Source organism: Copidosoma floridanum, unplaced genomic scaffold (assembly GCF_036245765.1).
Source record: "Copidosoma floridanum isolate Cflo_tuat_1 unplaced genomic scaffold, Cflo_Japanese_pri ptg000001l, whole genome shotgun sequence".
Classification (NCBI taxonomy): domain Eukaryota; kingdom Metazoa; phylum Arthropoda; class Insecta; order Hymenoptera; family Encyrtidae; genus Copidosoma; species Copidosoma floridanum.
This window is the reverse complement of record NW_028321878.1, coordinates 3,988,727-4,014,328: the sequence shown is the minus strand read 5'-3', so window position 1 is coordinate 4,014,328 and position 25,602 is coordinate 3,988,727. Positions and strand designations below refer to the sequence as shown.

General features: G+C 37.2%; 2 protein-coding genes across 6 annotated transcripts; one reads left to right on the top strand and one right to left on the bottom strand.

Moving 5' to 3' along the window:
* Window positions 1-6,667: 6,667 nt before the first annotated feature.
* Window positions 6,668-9,296, bottom strand: LOC106642799 (putative GTP-binding protein 6). 2 transcript variants are annotated; one of them, XM_089588718.1, is made up of 6 exons: window positions 9,166-9,296; window positions 8,810-8,927; window positions 7,697-8,715; window positions 7,437-7,624; window positions 7,154-7,343; window positions 6,668-7,072 (listed from the first exon to the last, which is right to left on the bottom strand). In XM_089588718.1, the coding sequence occupies exons 3-6, from the start codon at window positions 8,511-8,513 to the stop codon at window positions 6,846-6,848; spliced, it is 1,422 nt and encodes a 473-aa protein (XP_089444844.1). In that variant the 5' UTR covers window positions 8,514-8,715; window positions 8,810-8,927; window positions 9,166-9,296; the 3' UTR covers window positions 6,668-6,845. The 2 variants fall into 2 exon arrangements, with proteins under 2 accessions (XP_089444844.1, XP_089444851.1); XM_089588725.1 differs by having other exon boundaries at window positions 7,697-8,472; window positions 8,546-8,715; window positions 8,810-9,295.
* Window positions 9,297-12,354: 3,058 nt separating this feature from the next.
* Zdhhc8 (zinc finger DHHC-type containing 8) lies at window positions 12,355-25,278 on the top strand. Of its 4 annotated transcripts, XM_089592893.1 has the most exons (11): window positions 12,355-13,622; window positions 14,555-14,673; window positions 14,745-14,902; window positions 14,987-15,159; window positions 15,303-15,497; window positions 15,576-15,720; window positions 16,293-16,507; window positions 16,833-17,033; window positions 20,729-21,053; window positions 21,641-21,644; window positions 21,922-25,278. In XM_089592893.1, exons 1-11 carry the CDS (start codon window positions 13,531-13,533, stop codon window positions 22,383-22,385), a joined length of 2,091 nt encoding a protein of 696 aa, XP_089449019.1. In that variant the 5' UTR covers window positions 12,355-13,530; the 3' UTR covers window positions 22,386-25,278. The 4 variants fall into 4 exon arrangements, with proteins under 4 accessions (XP_089449019.1, XP_089448980.1, XP_089448927.1 ...); XM_089592854.1 differs by lacking the exon at window positions 21,641-21,644 and having other exon boundaries at window positions 15,576-15,657; window positions 20,729-21,104; window positions 21,912-25,278; XM_089592801.1 differs by lacking the exon at window positions 21,641-21,644 and having other exon boundaries at window positions 20,729-21,095; window positions 21,912-25,278.
* The last annotated feature ends 324 nt before the right edge of the window (window positions 25,279-25,602 follow it).

The window sequence follows — 25,602 nt, the reverse complement described above, 5'->3', positions numbered from 1 at the left end:
CGGTAAATCGGTTGTTTCGCGATGATTCGCTTCACTCGTTGTTTTGTAAAAGAAACAGAACTAAAAATAGGACCACCAAGGAAAATGTAAACGTCAAACGTTAACAACTACTATAAAAAAAAAGTCATTGTGTCCATAATTTTGATAGGTGCAGAATTTCGATTTTCTTGCAAATCGATAAAATCAAACTCATCGCTTCTACGTCAAAGGCTACGTGAATCCGACGTTCGTACATTGGCCGAAAAGTCGACTTGCATCGCTCGCTCTGTCTCTCTAATGCATGTAGCTCAAAATCCATTACTTCAGGAACGGATTTCCCGCGAAAGTGGATTTCCGTTTTTTTTCTCGAATGAAATCGAAATAAAACGATTTCGCGTCCAACTTACCTTCGAATCAATGTTTTGTTCAACCAAAACCAGTATCACTTTGTTTCGAGACATTATACGATGAGCACTTTTTGAGTCCAAAATCCGTCAAGTCCTTGTTCTATTTGAATTTTCCGAACCTATTTTTGCGGTTATACAATGCAACAATAGCTCAATTAACTTCCCATACAGGTAATATTCAATCTGAGACGGCGTACCGTAATTTAGTCACAAGATTTACTGAAAAAAAAAAAAAAACGCGTACTGATATTTATGTCGGGCAATATCATTAATTAGGCATCGATTTTACAACAATATGGGTAAATAATTGAAAAAGAAATGTGAAATATCGCGTGGCATATTTACTTGCCCGTAATAAATTTAACTTAGTTATAACAGGGCCATTCATTCGTTCAAAGATAAATTGGCCATTATTTTCTAAAATCTTTGGTAAATAACTCACGGTAAGTTTATAATATCTAATCCGACATAAATTCAAACTATACCAGTTTACGAGCCATCTTTGAGAAACGGATATAAATGTATGATGCAAAGTCGTGCGCTAATTGCTCGGTATAGGCATGTTTTTTTTATTTTTTTTTTTACGTAAGCCACGAGAGATGCTACAGGTCGTTTATGTAAGCGCCTCTGCGACGCTACCCAACATCATCTGTATAAATCTCGGTAAAGTTTGCTTTTTGCTTCCCCGAAGCTGCAGTAAATTGACATGATTTTGAATATGCAGTTTTACTTATCGGAACAGGAGATAAAAATCGTTAGAAGTAATAAATCAAACGGCACGGAAGCGTCGCTCGGAAAGTCAATTAATTTCCCTTGAACTGGATTTTCAATTAACAGTCCGTATAGGTACAGTTGGGGAAAAAGTTGAATGAAACAGAACTCGATTTTTTTTTCTTTATTCTAATGTAACTTATAAATTTTGCGTGATACTATTTAAACCATCCATAAAAATATAGAGTACCTACCGTTTTTTTTATTCGATTCCTCGACGAGTGACGAGTTTTTAAAGTTTCTCACGATTGCGGACGAGAAAAAAAAAAAAAAAAAAAAAAAAAAAGTGGAAACTCAGCCAATTACGAGATAAAAGCCTCCCGTTACTCGCTACATCGTTGACACACGCACACTCGTGCGCTTTCGGCACCTACACCCACACACATGCAGGTCGTTCCATCGCGACCGCGTGGTGTATATATGTACCCAGGTAGTGCTGATATATTTGTATACGTATACAAAGATCCATCGCCTCGGGGGTAGCCAGTGGCAACCTTACTCTCGAAATGAAGTTTTATTCGCATCCCTTCGCCCCCGTACACGTGCACCCTTCTTCATCCGATGCTCTTGAACTTCCGCTTCGCATCTCCCTTTTTTCGCTCTGGAGTACAATGAAGAGGGGGACACCATTGTACTTGTATACATATACCTGTCAGGTGCCTCGCGACCGACTGATCTCTCTCTCCCTCTTAAGCTCTTGGCTTCTCATTCTGTACACGCGCATATAATATATACTTATTACAATAAACTCGCCCTTTACCATCGCGTCTGCAAGTATATATAATATACAACAAGCCTTTATCTCGAGGGGAACAAGAGCTGGCGGCCTACCCTCGTCCTGGTACTGCTTCGGATGTTAATTAAGAGCGCGACGGAGGTATTTATTGTCAAAAATTTACGGATTCGTGATGAGACTACCTCGGCGTGGACTGATTCTAATTGTAGAAAAATGTGGTGTAAAAAGTAGCCGATGCTTAAATTTTGTCAATACAACGATTATTTTTAAACATAAGATTTAATTCAATACGAATCTTTGCGTGAATAACGTTATAAATATAGTTAATGAGTCATTATTTATACGACGCATCATACACTACAATTTTTTTTGTAGATGGTACGTAATAAGCCAATTTAGATTCAGTACGTCTCTCTTTTAGAAAAAAAATTTTTTTTTTCGTTGAGCTCCAACTGCTACAACGTTGTGGTATTTTTTGTTCATCAATTCTCTGCACGTTTACATAATTTTTACAGCAGGTTCTAATACATAGACTTTGTGTTTCTGTAAAACGCGTGACACATTAGTTTTTGAAAATGATCACGTTGAGAAATTACCAGAGATACCTCTTTTGAAAAAAACCAATCACGCCAGGACTACTATATATTGCAACGGAGGTTGTTCGGATTATAGATTTTTTTTTTTTTTTTTTTTTTTTTTTTTTTTTTTTTTTTTTTTTTTTCAATTAGTTGTACCGCAGCTGGTTACGGATTCTCCAGAGACGAGGGAAAGGGTGGCTTTTGACGTGCACACACGTGTATTCTATTACACCGCACACTCTAGGTATATATAAATATTCCTGGTTGCAAAAATGCAATTCGACACGCATTCTCCATCGTATACATGTATTTGGTTTTCATTGTTCTCGCGACGCGGATGAAATATTGACACTTTGATTATTAAAATTGCCGAGTATATCTTATGAAGTGCATAGGAATGAAGAAATAAAATGAAAAGCTTCACGTACATTAAATTAATGCGACGCGGAGCACGTGCGAACGAGAATATTTAAGTTTCGGTTTATGATAAATTTTAATTACTACACCATCGCAATAATCTGATGTGCAGCACGAGTGCGCTAGTGCTTACAATTATTTTTTCTTCTTCTTTTTATCTCGAGCGCAAGAACACTCAGCCGGATGATTAACCACCGGCGCGTTCCATATTTGTAAAAATAACAGCGTGTAGACACTTTTACTCGCTTTTTCTTCTTCTTCTTCTTCTTTTTTTTTTTTTGTTTGCTCCGCGCGTATGGTGATAACTTTGCGAAAAACGACTCTTTTTCCCCAATAATAATAATAATAATAATAATAATAACAAGCAACGGTGACCCACATTAGATTTCCAATACATATACGTATATTGCACACCAGTAGACTTTTTTTTCCACGAAGGATATTACACTCTGTAAAGACTTTTCTCAAGTGATTTTAGATTCTTGTTGTTGTAACGAGAAAAGTTGGGAGTAGATTTGGCGCGCACATACAGGTGTGTATATACATATATGTTTTTTCGAACGTAAATTTTCATTTGGATAGTAAGTACGGAGACTCGGAGACTATACACTCTACGGCCTTGGCCATACGTACGTATAATGTATATGTAGGTGCTTCTGGCCAATTTAGATGATACCTTTTGTAAAAAGTTTTCCAAGGTAAGGTGTCTTCTAATTTTTCCCCGCGGCGATAATAAATTTCAAGAGATTTGGAATAAACTTAACGTCTGTAAGATAGTTGGGCGTTAGGAACGAATACTCAACAGTTTCAAGTGGTCAAAGTCCCACAGATTGATAAAAATTTATTTTTCTATTGTAATGATCACGGAATATCGTCCTTTCCGCGATGTCTGCATTTTATTTAGGAGGACATAGCGATTTTACGTTTTTGATTATCCTTAATTCAGTAATACTGAACTTGGAGGATAGCGATAAACAGTCGCGCTGGAAAGTTTGAAACATATATAAAATTCACGCTTACTAACAGTATAGATTAAAAAAATGTTTCAATACCAATTAAGAATACAGGTTTTTAAATGAAATTAACGATTTTTCCTTGCTCTCGCCGTACACACATACCAGAGCCAACGAAGGAATTTTTCCGCGTAATTTAAAATTTTGTCACTTGAGGAAGGAAAAAAGTTTAAAAAAAAAAAAAAAGAGCGAGAGGGAGGAGAAGCTAACGAAGGATGGAAGGAAGGGGGGTAGGGCGAGAGAGTACAAGGTGGATTGTAAAAGCGAATATTCCCGGCTACGCGGATTAAACATGCATGTCGCGCAATGTATGACATCGACTTCCATTTGCATAGCTCGTCCGAATGTGTATAAGGCAGGTGTATATACCTATATGTGTATGTATATATACGTGTAACGAGTGCGCCGAGAAATTAGTCAGCGAGCGAGGAGTTGAGAGTATTATCAACATATATATGTATGATATTATGTGTAAGACTTGTCCGCGCGCGCGGCACGTATACGTAATGCGGACTTGGGACTGCTGAGGTATGGCTTTCTAAAAATAAGTAAGTACTTGCTAGTTCGGAGTTGTTTTGTCTGACATAATGATGTGAATTGTTGAAACGAGAAACCTCGGAGAGACCGTTGGATTCGTGATTTTACATTTTAAATTAGTTATCGGCAGTCGAAGTTACGGAAAAAGTTCTTATTCTCGCGAGAACCCAAAAAATCGTGCAAGTAAGTGCTTGTAAAATGGATTATTTGTTTATTTACTGATTTTTAACGGTGCAGTTTATAATGATGTTTAATTTTTTTTTTTTTAATTTATTGTTTAGGCTTATCAATTGCAGGATCAACCCATTGAATGTGAATTTTTTTCATCCAAATACGTTGTCTCGCGCAGTAAGAAACAAAGCCCCTATCAATCATGTTTAGCGGACAGATGAGCGTGGTATTCTCCGAAAGTGTAAGGGAGGGCTCTCCCAATTACTTGCCCGATGGCTGTCAAAAAACAGGAACACACCACAGTACACTAAGAGCCATGTAGGGGAACTCGGAAACTATACGAGAATCCTCCCCTTCGATATTACCTTCACTCTACCACACGTGCGTGTAACATATATATACCTGTGCACGTGTACGTTATACTCTCCAAATCCCAGGGCTCGTCAGCTCTCGATCATTACACCCCCAATCGCTGGTCCTCGGCTTGCATTATCCGTACCATAGGTGCATACATATACATACAAAGGTACGAGCGAGCGAACTGTGTGACACACGCGACGCGATCGTCGATTACGTGGGCCACCCGCAATCGTTCTTCTTCCCCCATCCCTCTGCTCCTTCAATTCCACCCTCACCCGATAATGCGCCCAACCGTAATAGTCCATGTATAGGTGTGTATGTAGGTATACTGGTACATATAGCTTGGGCAGTTGGTACATGCATATATATATATATGAAGAGACGATTTCCCCTCTCGTTGGAAACATGCGATTAAGAGGTAAGTAATAAAGGAGCGATTGGGCTGTTATAGCCGCCAAGAGAGGTCCTTTTGGCGTCTTTTATTTCTTTGCGAAACCGGAAGTTTGCAAGTTTTTGGTTTTTTTTTTTTTTTTTTTTTTATATACCGTTACATTCGTACCTGCATACGTTTGTTTACAAATCATGGTGCAAAGCATCATGTTAAGTAGTTTATAGCTTAGCTTCCAATGAAAAATCTTTTCGATCGTTTTCAAATCCTACTTAACTTGACGAATTAGCGCATGAGGGATCTCAAACTGAAAATCAAACCAAAAATTAATCCCATGGAGAGAGGATGGTGGCGGGTTGAAAAAAAAATTTTGTACTTTGAGAGCGAGTATGTAAAAATTCACTGTTCAATTAAAAAATACTAGGCATTAAAAAAAGGAGGACTACGAATGTAAAAAAAAATTCTCCTAAAGTTAGCGCGTTTTTTCTTCAAATTCAATACTCTGGTACACTGTAGCGACAGTATTAGTCTTCAACCGTCAGCCGATAGAACTTGTCACTTATACTCTCGAATAATGAAAATCGCACCGTCCCTTTTCTTTCGTGAAATTAGCAATCTCCGGCGACGAGAAAGCCATCTCTCGATTTTCCATGCACATTTTTCCAGCAGCCGTTACAATCCAATGTACGCGCTCGAGAGCGAAAAGAGAGAGCCGCGTTCACGCCTCGCCCTGAGAAACGAGATTTGAATTCAAGCAGCGAGCCGATATCGACAGAGAGGAGCTGGAAATTACTACTGCAGCAGTCTCGAAAAATCCCCGCGCCTCCCTTTCTTCCCTCTTATCTGACTCCCCTTTTCATCTGTCTGGATATAATATTATGTTCCGCCCGTCTCGAGCCTCCCAGTAGGAGTATATGTATCATTTCTCCTCTTTCCATGGACTTCTTTCTTTCTCTCTTTCTCTTTTACTGACTACCCGCGAACAATGACGCTCCGATAGCGCGAAATCTCGCCCACGTTTTCCTCCCATCTTTCCGTTATCGTTTTGCTTTTATTTTCTGCGTCCACGGCTCCATACGTTTAATGCAGCTCGCTCCGCCCTATTATTTGCCCGGCTGGCGGTTGCATGTGATCTAACGACACTGCGAGCGTGTTAACAACTCACGAAAGATCCCCGATAACACTTGCTCGCGTATCTTGTACTCTATCGGATGAAAAATTTATAACAATACGGTAGAGCCTATACTTCAACGCGCCAAACAGTTTTGCTTTAGCCACGAAAACTTTGTACTCACGTGTTTATGCTTATTATTTATTTATTTAAACAAAAAACAAACTCACAAAATAGTATCAATCGTATCGCACGCACACAATTATGTACGCGCAACGATAAAGGCTTGATTATAAACTTTCGATTCGTAATAACAGGCTGCTCGTCGGTGTTATCTTGTGCTCTCTCTCGTTTAATCTCTTTGGTTCTTGATTCTCTCATTGCTTCAAGAAGCGACGAAATCGATGCAATATATCATCAGTCACGACGACGTCGAGGAGCATGAACTGCAGATCTTCGGGATCGGGGTTCGCCTGTATCACCGTCGTTTCCTTGTACAGCCACGCGGAAGTCTCGCTACCGGACTCTACCCTCATACGTATTATCGAACGGCCCGTCTCCGATAATATATGCTTCTGTATTCTATGCTGTAGCAAATCTATACCTGCAGCAAAAGGTAGACAAATATAATTATTAAGACCCAAGTTGCCTGGCGTCAGATCGAGCGGATAATGCGATTTCTTACCTGTGAGTTTTGTCGAGGAAATACTCAAAACGTCCTCGGGGATCTCTTCGGGCGGAATCAGGTCGCATTTATTGGCAACTTCAATGATTGGTTTATCACCTTCGATCAGTGACTTTACCGTTTTACGAACGTGCTCGATTTGAGCCGTTTTATCCGGATGGCTAGCATCATACACGTGCACAATGAGATCCTGCAAATTGTTAGGCATGCATACGAATTAAGAATATATTTCCCATTGTATGATTTGAAAGTTTTTTTAATTTGACAGAAACAATAAGCTTACAGCTACTAATGCATCTTCCAGTGTTGCCACAAACGGCTCTATCAACCTTTCTGGAACATCTTGAATGAAGCCAATTGTGTCGATATAGAGGACCTTCATTTTACAAGGTAAAAGTCCTTCGTGTGCGGTAGTATCAAGTGTTGCGAACAAATAATTTTTTGGCTCTAATTTTTCATCATTTGTCAAGGCTGTGGAGAAAAAAATTTTTTTTTGGTATTATTTCTTTACATGTCAATTTAGGAATTCAAAAATCTGTTTACCTTTGATTAAAGAAGTTTTTCCAGCATTGGTATAACCAACAATGGCAACAGTAGCAAAACCAAATTTTTTTCTTTTAGTGCGTACAGCTTCTCTATTTTGTTTGAGTTTTTTTAATGCTGCTTTTAGTTGTGATTCACGAGCATGTAGATACAATCTGCGCTTTTCCAACAAATTTATTCGTCCTGATTCCAATTCACTCATTTTTTTGTATATATAAGGAATCTCTGCAAGGGCTACTTGGAGCTTAGCTTCAGGACTTTTAGCATGGCTCCTGAATATGTGAATAACTAATGAGTACCTATCATAGATCGGCAAACCAAATATCTTTTCAAGTTGCAAAAGCTGGTCATGCCTTAAAGTAGTTGTACTGATAAATACTGCAGTGATATTTCGTCCACAATTGATTCTCGTTTTAACTTCTTCAAGCTTTCCACTGCCCATTAGCTCCTTTCTGTCCAAATTTGGCATACCAATGCACATTTTATCTACAACTGTCCAATAAGGCAAGGTTTGAACTAGTGCAACAGCTTCGGCTAATTGCAGTTCGTTGTTAGTGATTGTTTTTAAATTTTTTCCACACCTGATAAAAGGCTGAATAACAAATGTTCTGTGACCTTTAGTTGCAGTGCCAAGGTACTCATTTGCTATGTCGTAGTATTCTTGATTGAGAACCTCTCTTTCATCTTCTACTGTAAAGAAAGCATCTTCATACCTAAACCGTGAGCTCACAAACCATGTTTTTCTATGCATAATTCGGTTTCTGAAAAGCAAGCCACTTTTAGCAAGTGGCAAAAGTCTTTTAAATATCTGATTCATTTTTACACAATGTTATATCACTTTTCTGATACCAAGCTGTGAAGCTCTTTCTTCACTCTTTCCTCACACTTGGCTTTAGTAGTTGTTCCAATAAAGTAAGAAACAACCATCATACTAGTTGCACCAAATAACACTTGATACTCTCTCATGAACTTAATGTGAGATCCCCATCTACGAAGAACCAGTGGAATACTTATAACACCTAAAAATATCGAAAAAAATTTTCCACTTATAGGTGGTTGGCAAATAATTGGATACGAAAAAATTTATTTGATAATAAAAGACGTCACACCTACCGAAAATGTAGGAATACAAAGTTGCTTCTAGTCCAACACCAAGACACTGTTGAGTTAAGTATATGGTAGCATCGGCTTTTGACTTCACGTCCTTTAGCTCGATAATTGGAGGATTCATCTTAGTACCAATAATTCGTGCACATTAAAATTACGAAACATTTATCAAAACGATCATATCTTATATTACGTGTATATATTTTTACACAGATTGTCCACTTGCATGCAACTCTCTTTTGAGGTTATACCGAAGTAAATATAAACGATGGATATAACATGATAGGTATCCGCACGCTTACGTAATTATGTGACATTTTCCGTACGATTATAACTGTTTCTATTTAATACTAAGTACTTACTACATATACGATTTTTTTTTGTTCACTTTATCAACACAAGTGCACTTAACACACTTTGTTGGCGCATGGTTGGCGTGTTATCTGAACTGTTGTCTGTTGACATTTTGTCATCAATATACAACTGTTCGTTTATTCTATCATGATTGTCTGCAAGAATTTTTTTTTTTCGCAAGTTAATGAACAACGAGATATTAAAAAGCTAAATTTCCAAATCGACATAAAAACAAATAATTATTCGGAGATTTGCCTCAAACGTGTTTAAAATGCGCGCTCAATGTTTAGTCAGCAACAGTAGTACACCAAACGACCGTAGTGCTCCAAAAGTATGTCGGCGCGCTTGTCGCTTGTATTGACTATTGTTTCGGGTTTCGAACACGCCAAAACCAAAACAAATGGGCATGTTTATGTTTGAGTACCGTGCAGTGTATAGGTATACTGTCAGCATAGCTCCAAAACCATCGTCCGAATTTCCGAAATACACAAAAGCAAGTTCGAGAGGTTTGAGAGAGGCTTCAGGTGCAGTGGGACCCCGTTCACAACAACAAGTTTTATCTACAGATTATGCACGCAGTGTGCGCATACAGACGCTAAAGAAAGTGTAAATTTACTGTTATACTTACCTCCATAGTACTCCATACATGAGTAATCCCAACTCCTACACGGCTCGCTCGTGATTTCTATTGAGCGACATCGAAATGGCTAGTTACTATAGTGAAATTTTAGCTGCTGTCCATTACTACTTGACCATTTTTCGGGAAAACGTTAACGCGCGTTATCTTTTTCTGCCGACATAACCTTTCGGTATTGTCTACCGGAATAACAAAAGTGTTTTAAATTCATTGGGCATGTCGTCAATTGACTGTACTTTTCCAAGTTTTTATTTGCATCAATAAAAATATTGAATCGCAATAACAACAACTAAAGTTTGATTTGATCATTGATAAAATCTCAAACGAAAAAATGAAGGAAGACAGATACTTGCTTTCCAAATTGATCGCGGAAACGCATTTACTTTTGATGATGCAGCAATCGTCGATGTGTAGATTGACTTGTGCATTTAAAGTACCTGCCTTGCCACCGTGGAGGAGGAAAAAACGTAAAAAAAAGACAAGTGAAGATCTGCAGCTAGCACCTTGGCCTCGACCTGCACATTTCAGAATGGATAATAGAAATGGTTTGTCAAAGTACGTCTGGGATAAACAGACCATTGTGAAAGAAGAAATCGCCCGTATATTAAACGATTGTGAAAAGAAAGGTTTGTTTGGTACTTGATAAGATATTAGTTTCCTTAATTCATCCATGTAGTCAAGAGATTTTTATGTTTTTAGCTTTCAAATTTACTATTGGAAAAACACAAAAATTATTGGTATATTTGCTGAAAACGTCCAACTGTAGATTAATATCAGATTTGAAAAATAGAGAAATCAATGATGACCAGTGGAAAAGAATAACGAAAAAAGTTAAAGTACCTTGTAGTTATATAAAAAGATATTGGTATTACAAATTGCACTTGCAGTTATTCTGTCCTGAACCAATCAGAATGAAGAATGTCATAATTAAGTTGATTCAGTAGTAAGTTGAAGACGGCTTAGAGATAATGAAATATTAATTTATGAATAATGATAATTATTGACTTTCAGTTTGCATGAAAATAAAGGAAAATCTATAAATTGGGTAGAAGCTTGTTCAACGAAATTCGATGGTTATACTACAGAATTTTTGACAGTGACTTGTGAATTTTTGTTGAAGTTTGCTAGAAAAAATTTTTCTTTTACTAATTCAAATGGTACATATTAATTTTTATTTACTTATATCGTATAATTTCAAATACATTTGTATAACATGAGTAAGTAAAATAATATTTTTTCAGATATTATTGATTATTTATACATATATCATATACCTATCATAGAAAAAATGAAGAATACGTGGATTTTACCAAGATTGGATCCAATTTTAAGGCGAATAGACCCAGTCCCAGAGTCGTTGAACAAAAAGCGTCAGTTGTTGGATACTTGCACTGTGATCAAAAGTTATGTAGAATCTTGATTCACAGTAATCTTGTATATATTTTTTTATTCATACCTTATTTTTTACCCATACATTAGTTTTGACTGATTTTTACGGACACCCTCTATCAAGTATGTGTGAATAAGGGTGTTGATCCTAAACCTTATCTATAACTGAACGGCTATGGAGTCTACTCCTATTGGTTGTCCTGTGCAGCAGAATTAGACGCGAATCTATAGAGGCCTTCGGAAGTTTGATATTTATTCAGGAAAAGTTCTGAAAAAAATTTGATTTCCGAATTGACCCGATCGCTATTCAAACTTGTGCCCCACTAAGAGTAGCTGAGCTACGACGGCTCAGTTCCTAATTTGTACATATATTTTTATTTATTACAATTGTATATAAGAAAATTTTAACATTTACATAAATTTTTTAGAGCGTAAGACGTCATACTCTGTGATTTTTTTTTTCTTTTTTTTTTTTTTTGTAAATATAAAAAGACAGAATATTTTATACAAGACTGCAACAGCCAGTAGATACAGTTCCTAATCATGATCGTGCAATTACCTAAGAGTACAAATTTGTCTTGTATACAAATAAATGTTTGTACATAAACTACGGAGCAATAAAAAATAATTTTTAATAAAACAGGCGCTATTATTTAAAGTAACTAATCTTACACACCACCTACTCCCAAAATCTGCAACCATGCAATTTCAAAATTCAAGTATTGAAAACTTGTAAGAAATTTTAACAGTTTTATTATTAAAAAAAAAAATTTTCTTTTAATGTCATCATAATCAAATTGGTTCAGCAAAAATTATATCAAAAAAATGGCACGTTTTTCTGGCGCGTATTGGTGAAACGCCATGGTATCTAAAATGAGTAGCAAAACCTTTCAAAATGATACCAATGTAAATTCTAACTACGTACTTTATAATTAAATACAATTGAACACTTGCTTTATGATTTTTAACAGTCAAATGAGTAACAAAAACATCCCACAGTTTTTTTTTTTTTCAACAAGGTACGCTTTAATGACATATAATTTTATTTCAGCTCAATAAAAAGATTACTTATATTATCGCACATTTTCTCTTATGTATTTCGAATTCTGTTGAGAGAGATTTTAGTTCTCGTTTTAGACATCACGCATCGCCAGTCGCCACTAGTAGCGTCACAGCTCACATTCTCTCGGACATTTGGAGTCCAAATCGGAGTGTGATACTTTCGTTAAATCGTCACCTACTTGTGTGTTTCATTTCCTTGTAGTAAACAACTTATTAAAATCGTACTCTGTCCAAGGAAAAAAAAAAAAATCACGAGATAAGTTGCGTGTGCGCGCAGAGCAGAGGCCAACCGAGTTTTATAATAATACATACAGAGTGTAAATCTGTGTATAAATGCGCGATGCGCGAGCTGCGTCTAAATCGCGTCGGGAGTGCTGGGGGACGTCCGCGTGTGTGCAAAAAAGCTAAGGTTTGCTAACTTTCTCTTCCTTGCCTTGTCAACCTCGAGCTTAACCTCTTCCTCCAGGATACGTGTGTGGACCCGAAGAACCAAAACAAAATTAAAAGGCGGGGCTGCTACATGCCTAGGGAGAAAGAAGCACGTCTGCTCAAACGTCTGCTTTAACAATGGTGTGTGCATTGCAGCTGCTGAAGCTAACGTGAGTTATAGTAGATGGCCAACGATTTAGCGAAAAATCGTCAATTTGCCCGAGGTATGGATTCCGGAGGATGGGCAAGTAGAGTGCTAGAGTTGACCAATTACTGCTGGCACCTGGTACCTGATACCTGGCACTGCTGCTCCTGATTCAGTGTACATGCCAGTCTCTGACGTATTGTTGCTGTACTTGAGTATACTGTTGGTGGTGTATATGTTTGTGTAATCCGAGCAACAGAAAGCGTTTGGGAGAAACTCATCCGCCAATGATAAGCCATAAAGCATAAGTGGACAGGATAAGAGAGATAAAGAAAGCGGCATCGTCGTCTCGCGCGCTATCAATGGACGCGGCCATGTTTTCCCGCAGCAGAAACCATCATTGCCGCCGCCACCGTCGCCGCCGTGACTGAGAAGTGTGAGCGAGGCGAGGAAAAATAAAATAAAATAAAAAGAGTTGCAAGTTGGAAGAAAAGTGTGTTGGTTGTGTGTACGCATCTAAGAGAGGAGGAGGAGGAGGAGGAGGAGGAGGAGGTCGGCTGTTAGAAGAGGCAAGCGCCGCCTTGGGACTAGCAACTTGACGAGGGGAGCAAAAGGTGCAGGTTGCAGTGCTGGATACTTGCTGGGTGCAGGCGGTGGTGCTCGTGCTAGCGGCTAGCGGCTGGCTAGCTGCTTATCAAGCACGTTGACAGGATGCCGAAATGCGACGCGAAGACCAAGTATCTTCCGGCCGCCTTCGCCTGGATCCTCCTCGTTGGCTCGACCACGCTATTCTTCGTCTATCCGTAAGTGTATCTTGTTTATTTTATTTTACTTTTTTTTTCCATCATTCTTAAATTTGACTCCGTTCTTTTGCTCTTGATGAGGAAATAATGAGTGTTAACTTTTTTTTATTGATGATTCAGCTTTATGCTTTGCTACGCTCTGCACTAGTGCAGCTTCTCAGGGTGTGTTTGTTGTTGTTTTTGCTGCTCTGAGTTCAAGGCTTAGCCTTCATTGGGAATTTATCTTTGAACAATGAGGGTTACTTTGGAGCCCTTGGTTTTCTTCTTTTACTAATGATTAAGCTTTTATTTGAGTGCCAATATATAGTGCTTGAGAAAAAGGCCTTGAGCATATGATCTTCTTTAGTGCATGTTCATTGGCTTTGATTAGAGTTATTTTTTAGAACAGTACGTGGTGTGGATGATTTACAATATATTTGTTTTAATGTATTCTATAGCTTCTTTTTTACCACCATATAAAAGTTTCAACTCGATTTGTGGTCCTGGTGTTAAGATTATTATGAAATATTTTTCACAAGTGTAATATAAATATTTTTCTTGTTGTGGTGAAATCGTTTGAATTCAAGAACCAGCGTAGAGAAAATTACCTTTGATTAGAGTAAGTGTTGTTCATAATAGCGATTCTACAGAAAGAAGAATGAGTCAGTGCCAAGTGTAGCTACTTATTACTCTGATGAAAGGAGAAAGCTCTCTAAAATTGTATGAATGCAGCAAAACAAAATTAAATGAAACGAAACTTGAAAACCCGTTTACTACAAAAAGAGAATTTATAAAAATGGAATATAATATAGTCTGGATACTTTTTTTTTTTTTTTTTTTTTTTTTTTTTCTATTGATAAAAAATATTGATATCATTAACTTATTTATTTACTGTTCATCATTGAAATCATTTTTGAATCTTTGAAAGAAATTTTACCAAAATAAATTTTTAGTTGCCAGTATTATATTAGCAAATATCAATGGGTACCACCACTGCAAGGAGTCATTACATTCTTTGTGCTGGCAAATTTTACACTAGCGACCTTTATGGATCCAGGAGTAATACCAAAAGGTAATCAAAACATTATCAAAATTTTCCGATAACGATGATTGATATTAACCATTGATCAAATTATTATCCAGCTCCCCCAGATGAAGACAGGGAAGACGATTTCAGAGCACCGCTGTACAAGAATGTTGATATCAACGGAATCACCGTACGAATGAAATGGTGTGTCACTTGCAAGTTTTATCGGCCTCCAAGATGTTCACATTGCAGTGTTTGCAATCATTGTATCGAGGTATGTACCGTTTTTGTACTATGATACTTTTTCTTATCCATTACATGAGTATAAAATTATACTTCCTCGATATTGTATTTTCAGACTTTTGACCACCACTGTCCGTGGGTGAATAACTGCATTGGAAGGAGAAATTACCGATTTTTCTTTTTCTTTCTTCTGTCACTAAGTATGCATATGCTTAGTATATTTGGACTGTGTTTGTACTTTGTTTTGGAGCACAAACGAAATCTCAGTGAAGTTCGCACCATTGTAGCGTATCCTTTTTAATGATAATGTTATAAACAATATCAAAAGAAATTGTTGTAAATTATTGGTTGATGTATTTCGTCTACCAATATTTAATTTCTAGTACAGTTTATTTAGCTACAGTCAATTTCCTGAACAATATGTTGAATAGTATCTCACTCATGGTAGTGGTTACGCTTCTTTTCATTCCAATTTTCGGATTAACGGCTTTTCACATAGTGTTGGTCTCGCGAGGCCGCACGACAAACGAACAAGTTACTGGAAAATTCAATGGTGGCTACAATCCGTTTTCACGAGGCTGCTGGCGCAATTGTTGTTACACGCAATTTGGACCAATCTTCCCAAGGTCTTTATCTCTAAATTATATAACTTTTTAAAATCATTTTTTGTCTCGTTTAATGAAATTTTTTACTTTTATTTTTAGTTTATTAAAGCCTGAAAAGTACTCAGGAAAACGGCGCGGAGCCTGCACGTCCGAAATCTCAACGATAGACAGCGAGAACCAGGTAAAAACCTACATGGATAGCAGCAATGGTGTTAGAAATGCCAGTTCAAATGCTTACAATAAGGTAAGAGCTAGCTGCACTCTGCCAACAAAGAAGTTAATCTCGAATTCCCTTGAATTCTTCCCCTTTTGCGTAGTAGCAACAAATTTAAATGCTTTCGGCGCTCCAAAATAGTCAAAGCTTTTGCCATGTAATCTGATCGATTTCTTTGTCGTTTTTTAAAAGTACAGATGAGCGTGGTTCCATCGACCGTTGAAATTTAGCGTTGGCTTTGATGAAGATCAGCTGCACGTCATCTGCTTTTTTAAAAAATAACAAAAACTTCGACGCTAAGTATTTGTAAAGCGAGGCATATACACTCTTTCGCATGTTTGTGTGTTCTTTGATATAAAAAAGCCAAATTTTTCTACTCAGCCTTCAAACTCGACCAACGTTACCTCATCCGAAGTCCCTCCAAAAGTCTCGAGATAACTCTACTTTTGTTGTACTCTATTAAATTCCTCTTCTAACTATCTCACTCTTCCAAACGACAGCAAACGGTAAACTAATATCTCCGTTAAATGTTTCTCGCCTCGCTACTTTTTCATTAGCGCTGACGGATACGTTTTTTTTTTGTTTTTTGTTTAAAAACAAAGCTGTCACCGGGTAGAGACGGCTCAGACACAGATATGGAGCCTACCGCTTCTCAATCAGCAGACTGCGAACCAACTCCGCCTTTACAGAGACACGGTTCGAAAAACAATTTCTTCCTGCCACCTGTGGAGAACAGCGACTCTCCCAGGCATTCACAGCAATCGCAGCATCGTCATCCTGTACATTATCCCCGGGGCAGTCCACACCCAAAGCCGAGGTGAGATCTCTTTGATACTTGCATGTGTATTACATAAAAAATTTATTATAAGTATTTGAAGAATTCCTAACGATTTTGGTTGTCGAATCTTAAATTCGTACAACTAACAAAGCCAAAAATCTCAGTTGAAGTACAAAGTTGGCAGCTTAAGTCATCATTGAAACGTAAGAGCAGCATGTGACTCGTGACTAGAATGAAAACAACCATTCCATTTAAAAATTCAAATATGACAGATAAAACGTGACATTTATTCATTGGACGCATACCCATGTACACTCCAACATAAACCGATACTTCATTGGAAACACAAAAATATATATTGCAGGGGTGTAAACGGCTCGCGAAGCCACACGCCGGACCCGCTCGCGGACTCGAGTGGTTCTCCAGCCACAGCTGGCCATGAAGGTGGAAATGGCAATGGCGGCGCTCCTACGCGGGTTCACACGGGAGGCAGCCCGACGATGCAACAGAGAATCAAGGCTATCGGTGTGCCGACGCCGCTCGCGATATCCAGTCCGATTCGCAGGTACTTTGCCGAATCCCCTCTAAAACGATTCTTCAATCATTCTAAAGTAAACACCAAGCCACACGCAACACACATCACACAAGCACACATACAGGACACAGCCAGAGATGAAAGTAATTTATAATGTGTATGTATATGTATGATAAATAAGTCAGTCAATCAGTCTGTTGCGATATGTTCACTGTTTGTAAATGTCCCCATGTATCTTGTTTATACGATGGAACTGCTCTCTTTTGTATACTGTACATTTATAAATATATTTTTTTTATATATTTTTTTTTTTTACTGTTGTACTCCATATAACTATTACACTAATATAACGCACTGCGATATAATGCATCTGTTTGCAAGAGAAAATATAATTGATATCTTTTTTGTACTATTTTTATTTATTTTTATTTTTTTTTTTTTCTAAATCCAAATGTTTTTGTGTATCAAAGACTTATTTGTACTACCTTTTTGCATCTTTAATATGAAAGTGTAAAAAATGAATGACAGCTATAAATTCCTATTATTATATTTATACTGTGATACATACATACATACATATACAAACGTATATATTATGTGTTGGACCATTGTTAAAGCCTTTTTTATGATCCCCGTACCGTCTTGCCCGTATACATTATACTATCAAACTTTGTATTAAACACCTATGCTCATGCTGTCACTATTGTCTATCTGTTTCTATCTTTCTACATATGTATAATACCCTGTAAAAATATAATATTTATTTTCACTGCCGAAAAGCCAGCACAAATTTATAACAAAAAACAGTTGATGACTGTGCACTTGGTATCTTTTTTTTTCTATCTTTTTTTTTCCTTGTAAAATATCTCTGGGACACTGATTGAAAAATCTCATAATCGTATAACTCTAGTCGTGTGCAACGCACACCTCAAGTTTTTTTGAGTAATGTTTTTTTCTTTAATAAAATTATAACTATAGTTTTTCGAAAAAAAAAAAAAAAAAAAAAAAACCTTCAATAATTTGTTTCTCTTTTAGTTGAGATCGAACGAGTTTCTCTGACATTGTGAGTAACGGCTAATACTAGTAAATTGTTTTTCTCTCAGTCAGTTTATTCAACGTTCTGATTTTTATTTTTTTTTTACTTTTCGCTCTATTACATCTTTTTTTTTTTTAATTTTATCATCTTTCAATCGAGCGCCTTTTTTACATACCTACCACATCAGCGTGATTATCACGTTTCTTTGTATTGTAATTATAATTTTCTTTCATTTTGAGTACACATTCATGTTCTTAAAAAATAAGTAGTTTAGCTACTCGATGCCGTCATAAAAAGCTCGACGATTGAACAAACAAGTACACGTAGCTGTGTGTGCGCGCCCGCGTGTGGAAATATTCGAGCTTCTCCTTTTTCGACCTCCCAACGGGAATAGTATCGAAAAATAAAATATAGGTCGGTGCGTGTAAGAGTATACTGTATCCGGAAAGCAGAGAACATTGGCACTACTTCGCTTTTAATACTCTTTTTTTTTTTTTCATTCACAAGTTATATCTGTTCACACGTGATTGTGAAATAAACTGACCTGTGCAAATTTTTCAGACACTCGCTCTAATTGTTACACCATCAGCTTAAAAAAAAAAAAAAAAAAAAAAAAAAAAGATTGAATCTAATTTATTGCAATATTCTGCACCTCTTCACGTTTTGAATTAAGAAAAGAAAATCTTTATTGCTTTGCGAGTACAATAATAATTGATGAAATTTTGTTTCTTTTCAATGTCTGAATAAAGTAGCTATATTGGTCACGAAAGGGAGAAGCGCTGAACGATATCACACCCGCGCTGTTAGTATACATTATACATAGAAAAGCTTGAAGAAGAAAGAAAAAAAGAGGGGAACATGTATACTTACATAAGAGCCCTTTAAGCTTTTGCACGTGTAAACAGTCTCGAGACGAGATTATGCTGGCTATATTAGATAAGTTTGTGTATCCCGCTTCAGGGGGTGGTAACTGCAAACGCGGAGCTGATGCTTTCGGCCAGTTGTTGGCCTCACATGTTGCGACCTATTACCACAGGTAAACATAAACGTACGAACTTGGTTTCTGCAACGACACCTATTACAAATTACGATGTATCTGTATACAGTAGTCTGTTTCTTTCTTCGCTCACTTTTTTTTTTCTATTCCTTCTTTCGCCTCTTATTGTATTATTTCTTACTTACGATGCGCTTGTACTACCATGTATATGTTATACCGCTTCTTTTGTACCGTAGAGCAGTCATTTTATTGTATACGTTGTAACGCTACCCACTTGTTGCCCTCATATATGTATACGTAGGTTTAGAACTGTTTATGTTAGTTGTTACTATTGTAGTTAGGTACGTGTTAGTTACGCTTACTCATCTCACGTATGTATACACTTTCACACATTATAAATCAGCTTCAATTTCTTTTTTTTTTTCTTTTTTTTTTCAGCCAAAGTTGTATTTTTTACAACAGTGTATTTATGTACATAGTTAATTAATTTTTATGATATTCTTTCAACTCGTCTTCTTAGACTCTTTTATTTATTATCGATTGAAAATGTTGTTTTTCTCTTTTTCATCTCATATAAAAAAGAAAGCCATCAATTTGACAATACAGAGTAGGTTCGGTTTTTTTTTAAGTTTTAGTATTTACTATAAAAAAAAAAAAAAAAATCCCATAGAGGTATATACAGCGCTAATGAGTTGATAAAAAATGCGCGTGTAATTTTTTCCTTTGTTCTTTGAAAAAGAAGAGAAAAAAAAAAAAAGAAAAAACTAGAGTAAGGTCTTTGAGGCAGAGTCGATGGTCGGGCATTTAATGATCATTTTCAATGCATGAAACTGTTCGAAGCGCTAAATATACATCGCACCATCTTTTTTTTACGACTGCCTTTTATACACTGGCACTTCAAGGAACATACTTCAAGCTCCGGAGCTAAAGAAGTTTTAAAATAGAGAGATTTTACATTTACGAAAGTCGAATTTTATTATTATCGTTGCTCTTTTGCGATGATTGTTTTTACCCTAAAAGTAGGCGGTAAAAATAAATTCAAGATAAGTAATACAAAAAATTCATTTGGTACGTAACACGTTAACTATAGTCATTTTATATAAATAGTTAAATATGTATTATTTTATGAATTAAACAGTTATTCAAATGCTTTCAACTCTCATCACGTGTCGATTAAAAATTAAAATCTCATCTCTAATTACACCTTAACAGAAAAAAAAAAAAAAAAAAAAAAAAAAATGGCTATCGATCCATGTTTTTCAACTCTATGTTTTTCTGAGGATAAGAGAGGCAAAACGTGTAAATAAATCAATTATTAAACGAAAAGAGCAAAAGCACAGTCATAGCTAGGAAATTTTATTCCGATTAACCACGAAACACTCGAGTGCCAGTGCTGGGTTTAATCGACCTAAGTAAAAACGATACGTATTCCTCGATTCACGATCACCACCATCAATTATCACAATCACGATCGTATAGCTCTATCTCTGCTTAAGCGTTTTATGCTCCCCACACCTTTTCGACCCGCTCCGTCACGATCCCTAGATAAAAAAAAAAAAAAAAAAAAAAAAAGTCTATAGACCAACAGCAGTGTATACCGTTCAAAGAATCAATCAGAAAAAAAAAGAAATAAAGTATAAAGCTTCCAATGAGTGATGAAAATGAAAACCCGATGTGAATTTCTGTGCGCAGGTCGAACCCGGGCACCCCGACGCAGGTCCGTCGGCCGGACTTTATCGGCGTGTCCGAGCAGCAGCACCACCACCACCATCAACAGTCTGTCCAGCAGCAAGCCAAGTACTACGACGCCCAGCACCCGGGGAATCCCGGCTACAGTCCCCAGCGGCGCTTCCTCTCCGAGAGCGAGCTCGTGCGCCAGGCTAACGAGCATCCCTACGCTCGCACGAACAACACCGTGGACAACATAAGGGAGCTCGCCGGCTCGCCCCAGCGCAGCGTCTACACCTGGAAGGACAATTCGCCTGGCGGCTTTCCCTCCACCGGCCCGACCTCCACCGTCGCGGCCCTCGCTGCCGCCCACCAGGCCGCTCAACACCAGGCGGCTATGGTTGGTTCATGCTTTAATAATGAACAGAGCTCCCTTTTTTTTTTTATTATCATTATTTTTTATATCACCGGAAACTCGAAAAACCAACCCGTGGAAGGAAATCGAATGAGCATGTACCTTCGTTGCTTATTTTTTGCTACGTTAAGAGGGGACTTGATGGGTTTTGATAGCCGTCGCTGCATCGCATATACGTGTGCACGTGCACGCGCGCGCCTCTGTTTAATAAGACACCGAGATGGTACATATCACGTTAGAGTGTATATAAGTATCGGGTATCGTGTGTATTATACTTATACGTATCGTTGTGACAAGGACTGAAGACTATATTGTTTCGCACGAACGTACCGGTCGCTTGATTGGCTTAAAAGGTCACCGACTATTAAAGAGTGGCTCAACGGTAGGAGAAAAAACATAAAGCTTGCCAACAGATCGATATGCCACCAATATCCTTTACTTAGAGGGTACGCGTGTACGGGGATAACACCAAAATGAGGAGCATATTTAAGGAATGTTATTATTTCGACGATAAAAATAAGAGCAGTCATTGCGCAAAAAGCGAGTAGTAATCAATACTGTGCGTGGTATACTCGTGCAACGTGGCGCGCTCGTTTAATGGAATTATGTGTCGAGCGTAATCCATTTTCCCGGCAATTGGATCACGTTTCCGTCTCTGCGTTGCGAATTGCTTTTCTGGAACAACAAGCGAGCTCGAATCATTGATAACTTGTAGGGCTTAATTTGTAAAAACCACGTTAGATCGAGACCATTGATGATTGGAAACAAAACAAAAATTGTTTTTTTTTTCAGGGAGGACCAGGTGCGCAGCGACCGCCACTGCCGTACGACTACTACCGATCGAATCCAACGTCGCCGACGCAACAGCCATACTCCCAACACGGTGGTGGTCCCCGGGCCGCTTACCATCCGGTCGTGAGAGGCGGAGTACCGGTCTACCCGCCCCACCAGTCGCCCCAGGTCAAGCGCAAGACTAGCATGGCGACGCCAACGACGCCGACGGCATCGGGCACGTCGGCGGGGGTCGCGGGTAACAGCAGCTCCGGCGTCGTCGTGACGGACAACAGGCGTCGGCCCATGTCGTTCGTGCGGGCCCTCGAGATGACCGACTCGATGGAGATGGTCGCGCCACCGGGCAGCGATGCGTCCAAGGGTTCCGCGCCCGGGACGACGGGAGCCACGGCTAATCAGAATCAGAGGCCCACGTCGCCAAACGCGGCAGACCGAGCGAGCGTCTACGACATGAACTATGAGATATCGGTATAGCGCAACTGTTACGTCTCCCCGCCGGCCATGTGTGGCTGGAGGGAGATGAGGCGCGACTCGCCGAGTCTCTTCTTTCACGTGAGCGCCAAGGAAGTCGCGAGCCTTGCGGCCAAGAAGGCTGCCGCCGCGGCCAAGGCCAAGGCGCATGGCTGCCAGGTCTCTGTCTGAGCACGTTGAAAGGGGCCCCTTACAGTTTACAATTATTATTTTATTATCATTATTACTTTGATTATCATCATTGCTATTCATCATTATTGTCATCATCATTTCTGTCGCAGCGACGAGGATGGTGGAGATCATGCTACTGTTTTCGTGCGCGTCCGTTTTTTCTCATTCTTGCGTTCTCTCCAAGGTATACACGAACAATTTTGCCTTTTGTAGTAAGGCGCTTCGGTGCATGCGTGGATGAGGATGTTTTTTGATACTTTTTTTTCCTCTTTTTTTTTTTTTTTTTAAATTTATTTTTTTTCGACTTATGGTACTGATTAAAGAATCAACTGTAGTATACAGTCTGGAGCTCACTGTTAGAAGTGATAATTGATTACATCATGATATCCCGAGCACGTTTTAGAATATCATTAAGCAATATGGTATGAACACATGTTGCTTCTAATAGTGATCCTAAAAAAGCACAAAAGTAATTTCAAAAAATAGTCTGTATTCAAGATAATCAACGGAAAATACGTGTTTAAAAGCATTTTTTACTATGAGTTAAAATGTGTGATAAACAAAAATGAATTATGTGTACAGTGGCTAGTGGTCGAAGTGGTTATATTAAAAAAATAATGATAAACAAAGTGAACTGTACTGAAAAATTTCGGTGGGTGTAAGATTCGTTAGATTTCTCGTTGTTACTCAATTTCTCATCGTAATCTTTATAATCAGTGATCATCAACGGCAGGTATATTTGTTGTGACCTAACCTTTTTTTTTTTTTTTTTTTTAAGAGTACATACATGTTAAGGTCAGTTTAGATTTTTATACTGTGTTGTTACGAGAACCTTTTTTCAACTTTATTTTTCTTGAAATACAAACAAAATTCGTCAATGCTGGTGAACAATGTATACGTTTTTATACTCAGGATATACAATATACAACTTATAACATAGACCATATAGTGATTTATTAAATATTTATTTATGTATTGCTGAAATAAATGTCTGAATCAACATTGGTGAGTCAAACTTTTTTTTTCTGCTGATAATCTCTTGCTTAAATTAGAGTTGGAATTAAAAAAAAAATTCGTAATTCAACTCCTATAATATTAGTAATACTCTGAAGAATCTTATAGTTATCACAGAATGAATAATTTTATTAAAATGATGAATTGTACCAACTATCATTTCAGTTACTGTTATAAGTTGTATAATGTTTACAAAAAAAAGTCTATTGAGTATACAAATTTACAACCAAGTTGCTTAATTCTATATTTTTTCCACTGAATGCATTCGTTAAAGTAACTAAAATTAAAAACAAGAGAAAACGTCTGATTGTCCATTAACGGAGTTACTTAATCTCGAGGTGTCATTATGAAGTTAGATTAACGAATTTTGTATCGTGAACTGTGTAGTGAAATTTTTAATCAATCAGGTATTAAGAAAAAAAATATTTATATATATTTAAATAAACGTGGCTGAAAATTTTTTTTTTTTTTTTTTTTTCTCGGGTTCCACGGTCGACAGTTGATATCAGTGTTTATATACCCTGAAAAAAAATCAATAACATAATGCAAACAGAATGTGTGCTAGTGTTTGTGAAACCTGGAAAAGTGAATGTGATAGGCTGGAAGTAAGGACCTTAGTCATTTCGAAAGTACATAATTAATTTCGTTTGCCAGTAATGTAGTTAACTGGCATTCGATCTACATGAAAAATCGCACTACTTGTAATATATAATTCCTAAACTTACTACGTGCAAACGCTCTTCATGGTTTCTCCATTTTTTTATGTGTACTATAAATATGAGAAAAATATGATTTTTACCAAGGATCGAAGCTTCCAGAATTCTCAAACCTAATGATATTGAAAATAAATAAAAAAAATAAAAATAAATGGAAAAGACCAAATCACGTTCATGAAAGCACTTGTTCAGCTCTCGCCTGGCGAACTGTGCCAAAAACGAAACATAAGCGCATGATAATTTACGTACTTCGGAATGCAATCACTTCTTTATTCATGACTGTATTTTTTGAAAAAAATAAAATAAAATAAAAAAGAATATCGTATTTCGAAAAAATTTCTGTCTTTCGAATACACTCAAAAGACTGTTGTCAAGAGAGCTATAAAAAGCATCACAACGAGTGAATGAAAATTAAGTTCGAAAATTGAACAAAATGTAAAAGATGTGACGAATGTTTTAATGTTTGTAATTTGGTGTAACTTGTACATAAAAATGCTCGTTATTGCTAAAAACTTCAATGTAAATACGTATATATTTCGGTACACTTCCGTATCGTCAACTATTCTATATAAAATAAAGACGACATGAAATTAATAAATATTCTTTTTCTGCCTTGGCATCGTCATAAAGTATACAAATGAATAATATACGATGAGCATAAGGCGTGCTTTAAATCACTTGTATAAAATGGACATATTTTTTTTATAATTGTAATTCTTTGTATCTAGAGGTTTATATGTAATTTCAGTTTATCTTTAATTGTTTTCAATAACAATAATAATTATTATTTTAAATATAATTATTATTGTTGTTTTGGAGAAAAAAGGGTGTATGGCAGAGTTTGGAGATATTTTTGTTTGGTGTGATTTTTTACTAAAAATGAAGAAGAAAAAAAACAACGTGTAGTCAAAAATCAAGCGTTTTATTTAATTAACATATAGACCATTATAATAAATTTGTTTTTTGAAAACTATCATTTGAAGTTAATTTTGTTTTACCATAATTTTTTTCCGCCAATGAATATTTCAATCCCAAAATCATTCATTGGTTGAGCACTTTTATTAAATAAATAAACATCAGATTGCAAGCTAAAATCTCTCGTAGTAAAAAAATGTACTTAATAGGTATATATTACACAGTAATCGTTTCGTTACATCTATAGGCGTAAATACCATCGATAATCGAAGGCCACAATATCGAAATTGTGCTTTTGTAGGTCGAGTTGTCGATGTCGACCGTCTGCGATTGTGCGCGGCAGTGTGTCGGAGTGATCGCCATATTTATTTTAGTTTCAATAGACACGATCGGTCATCGGAGTT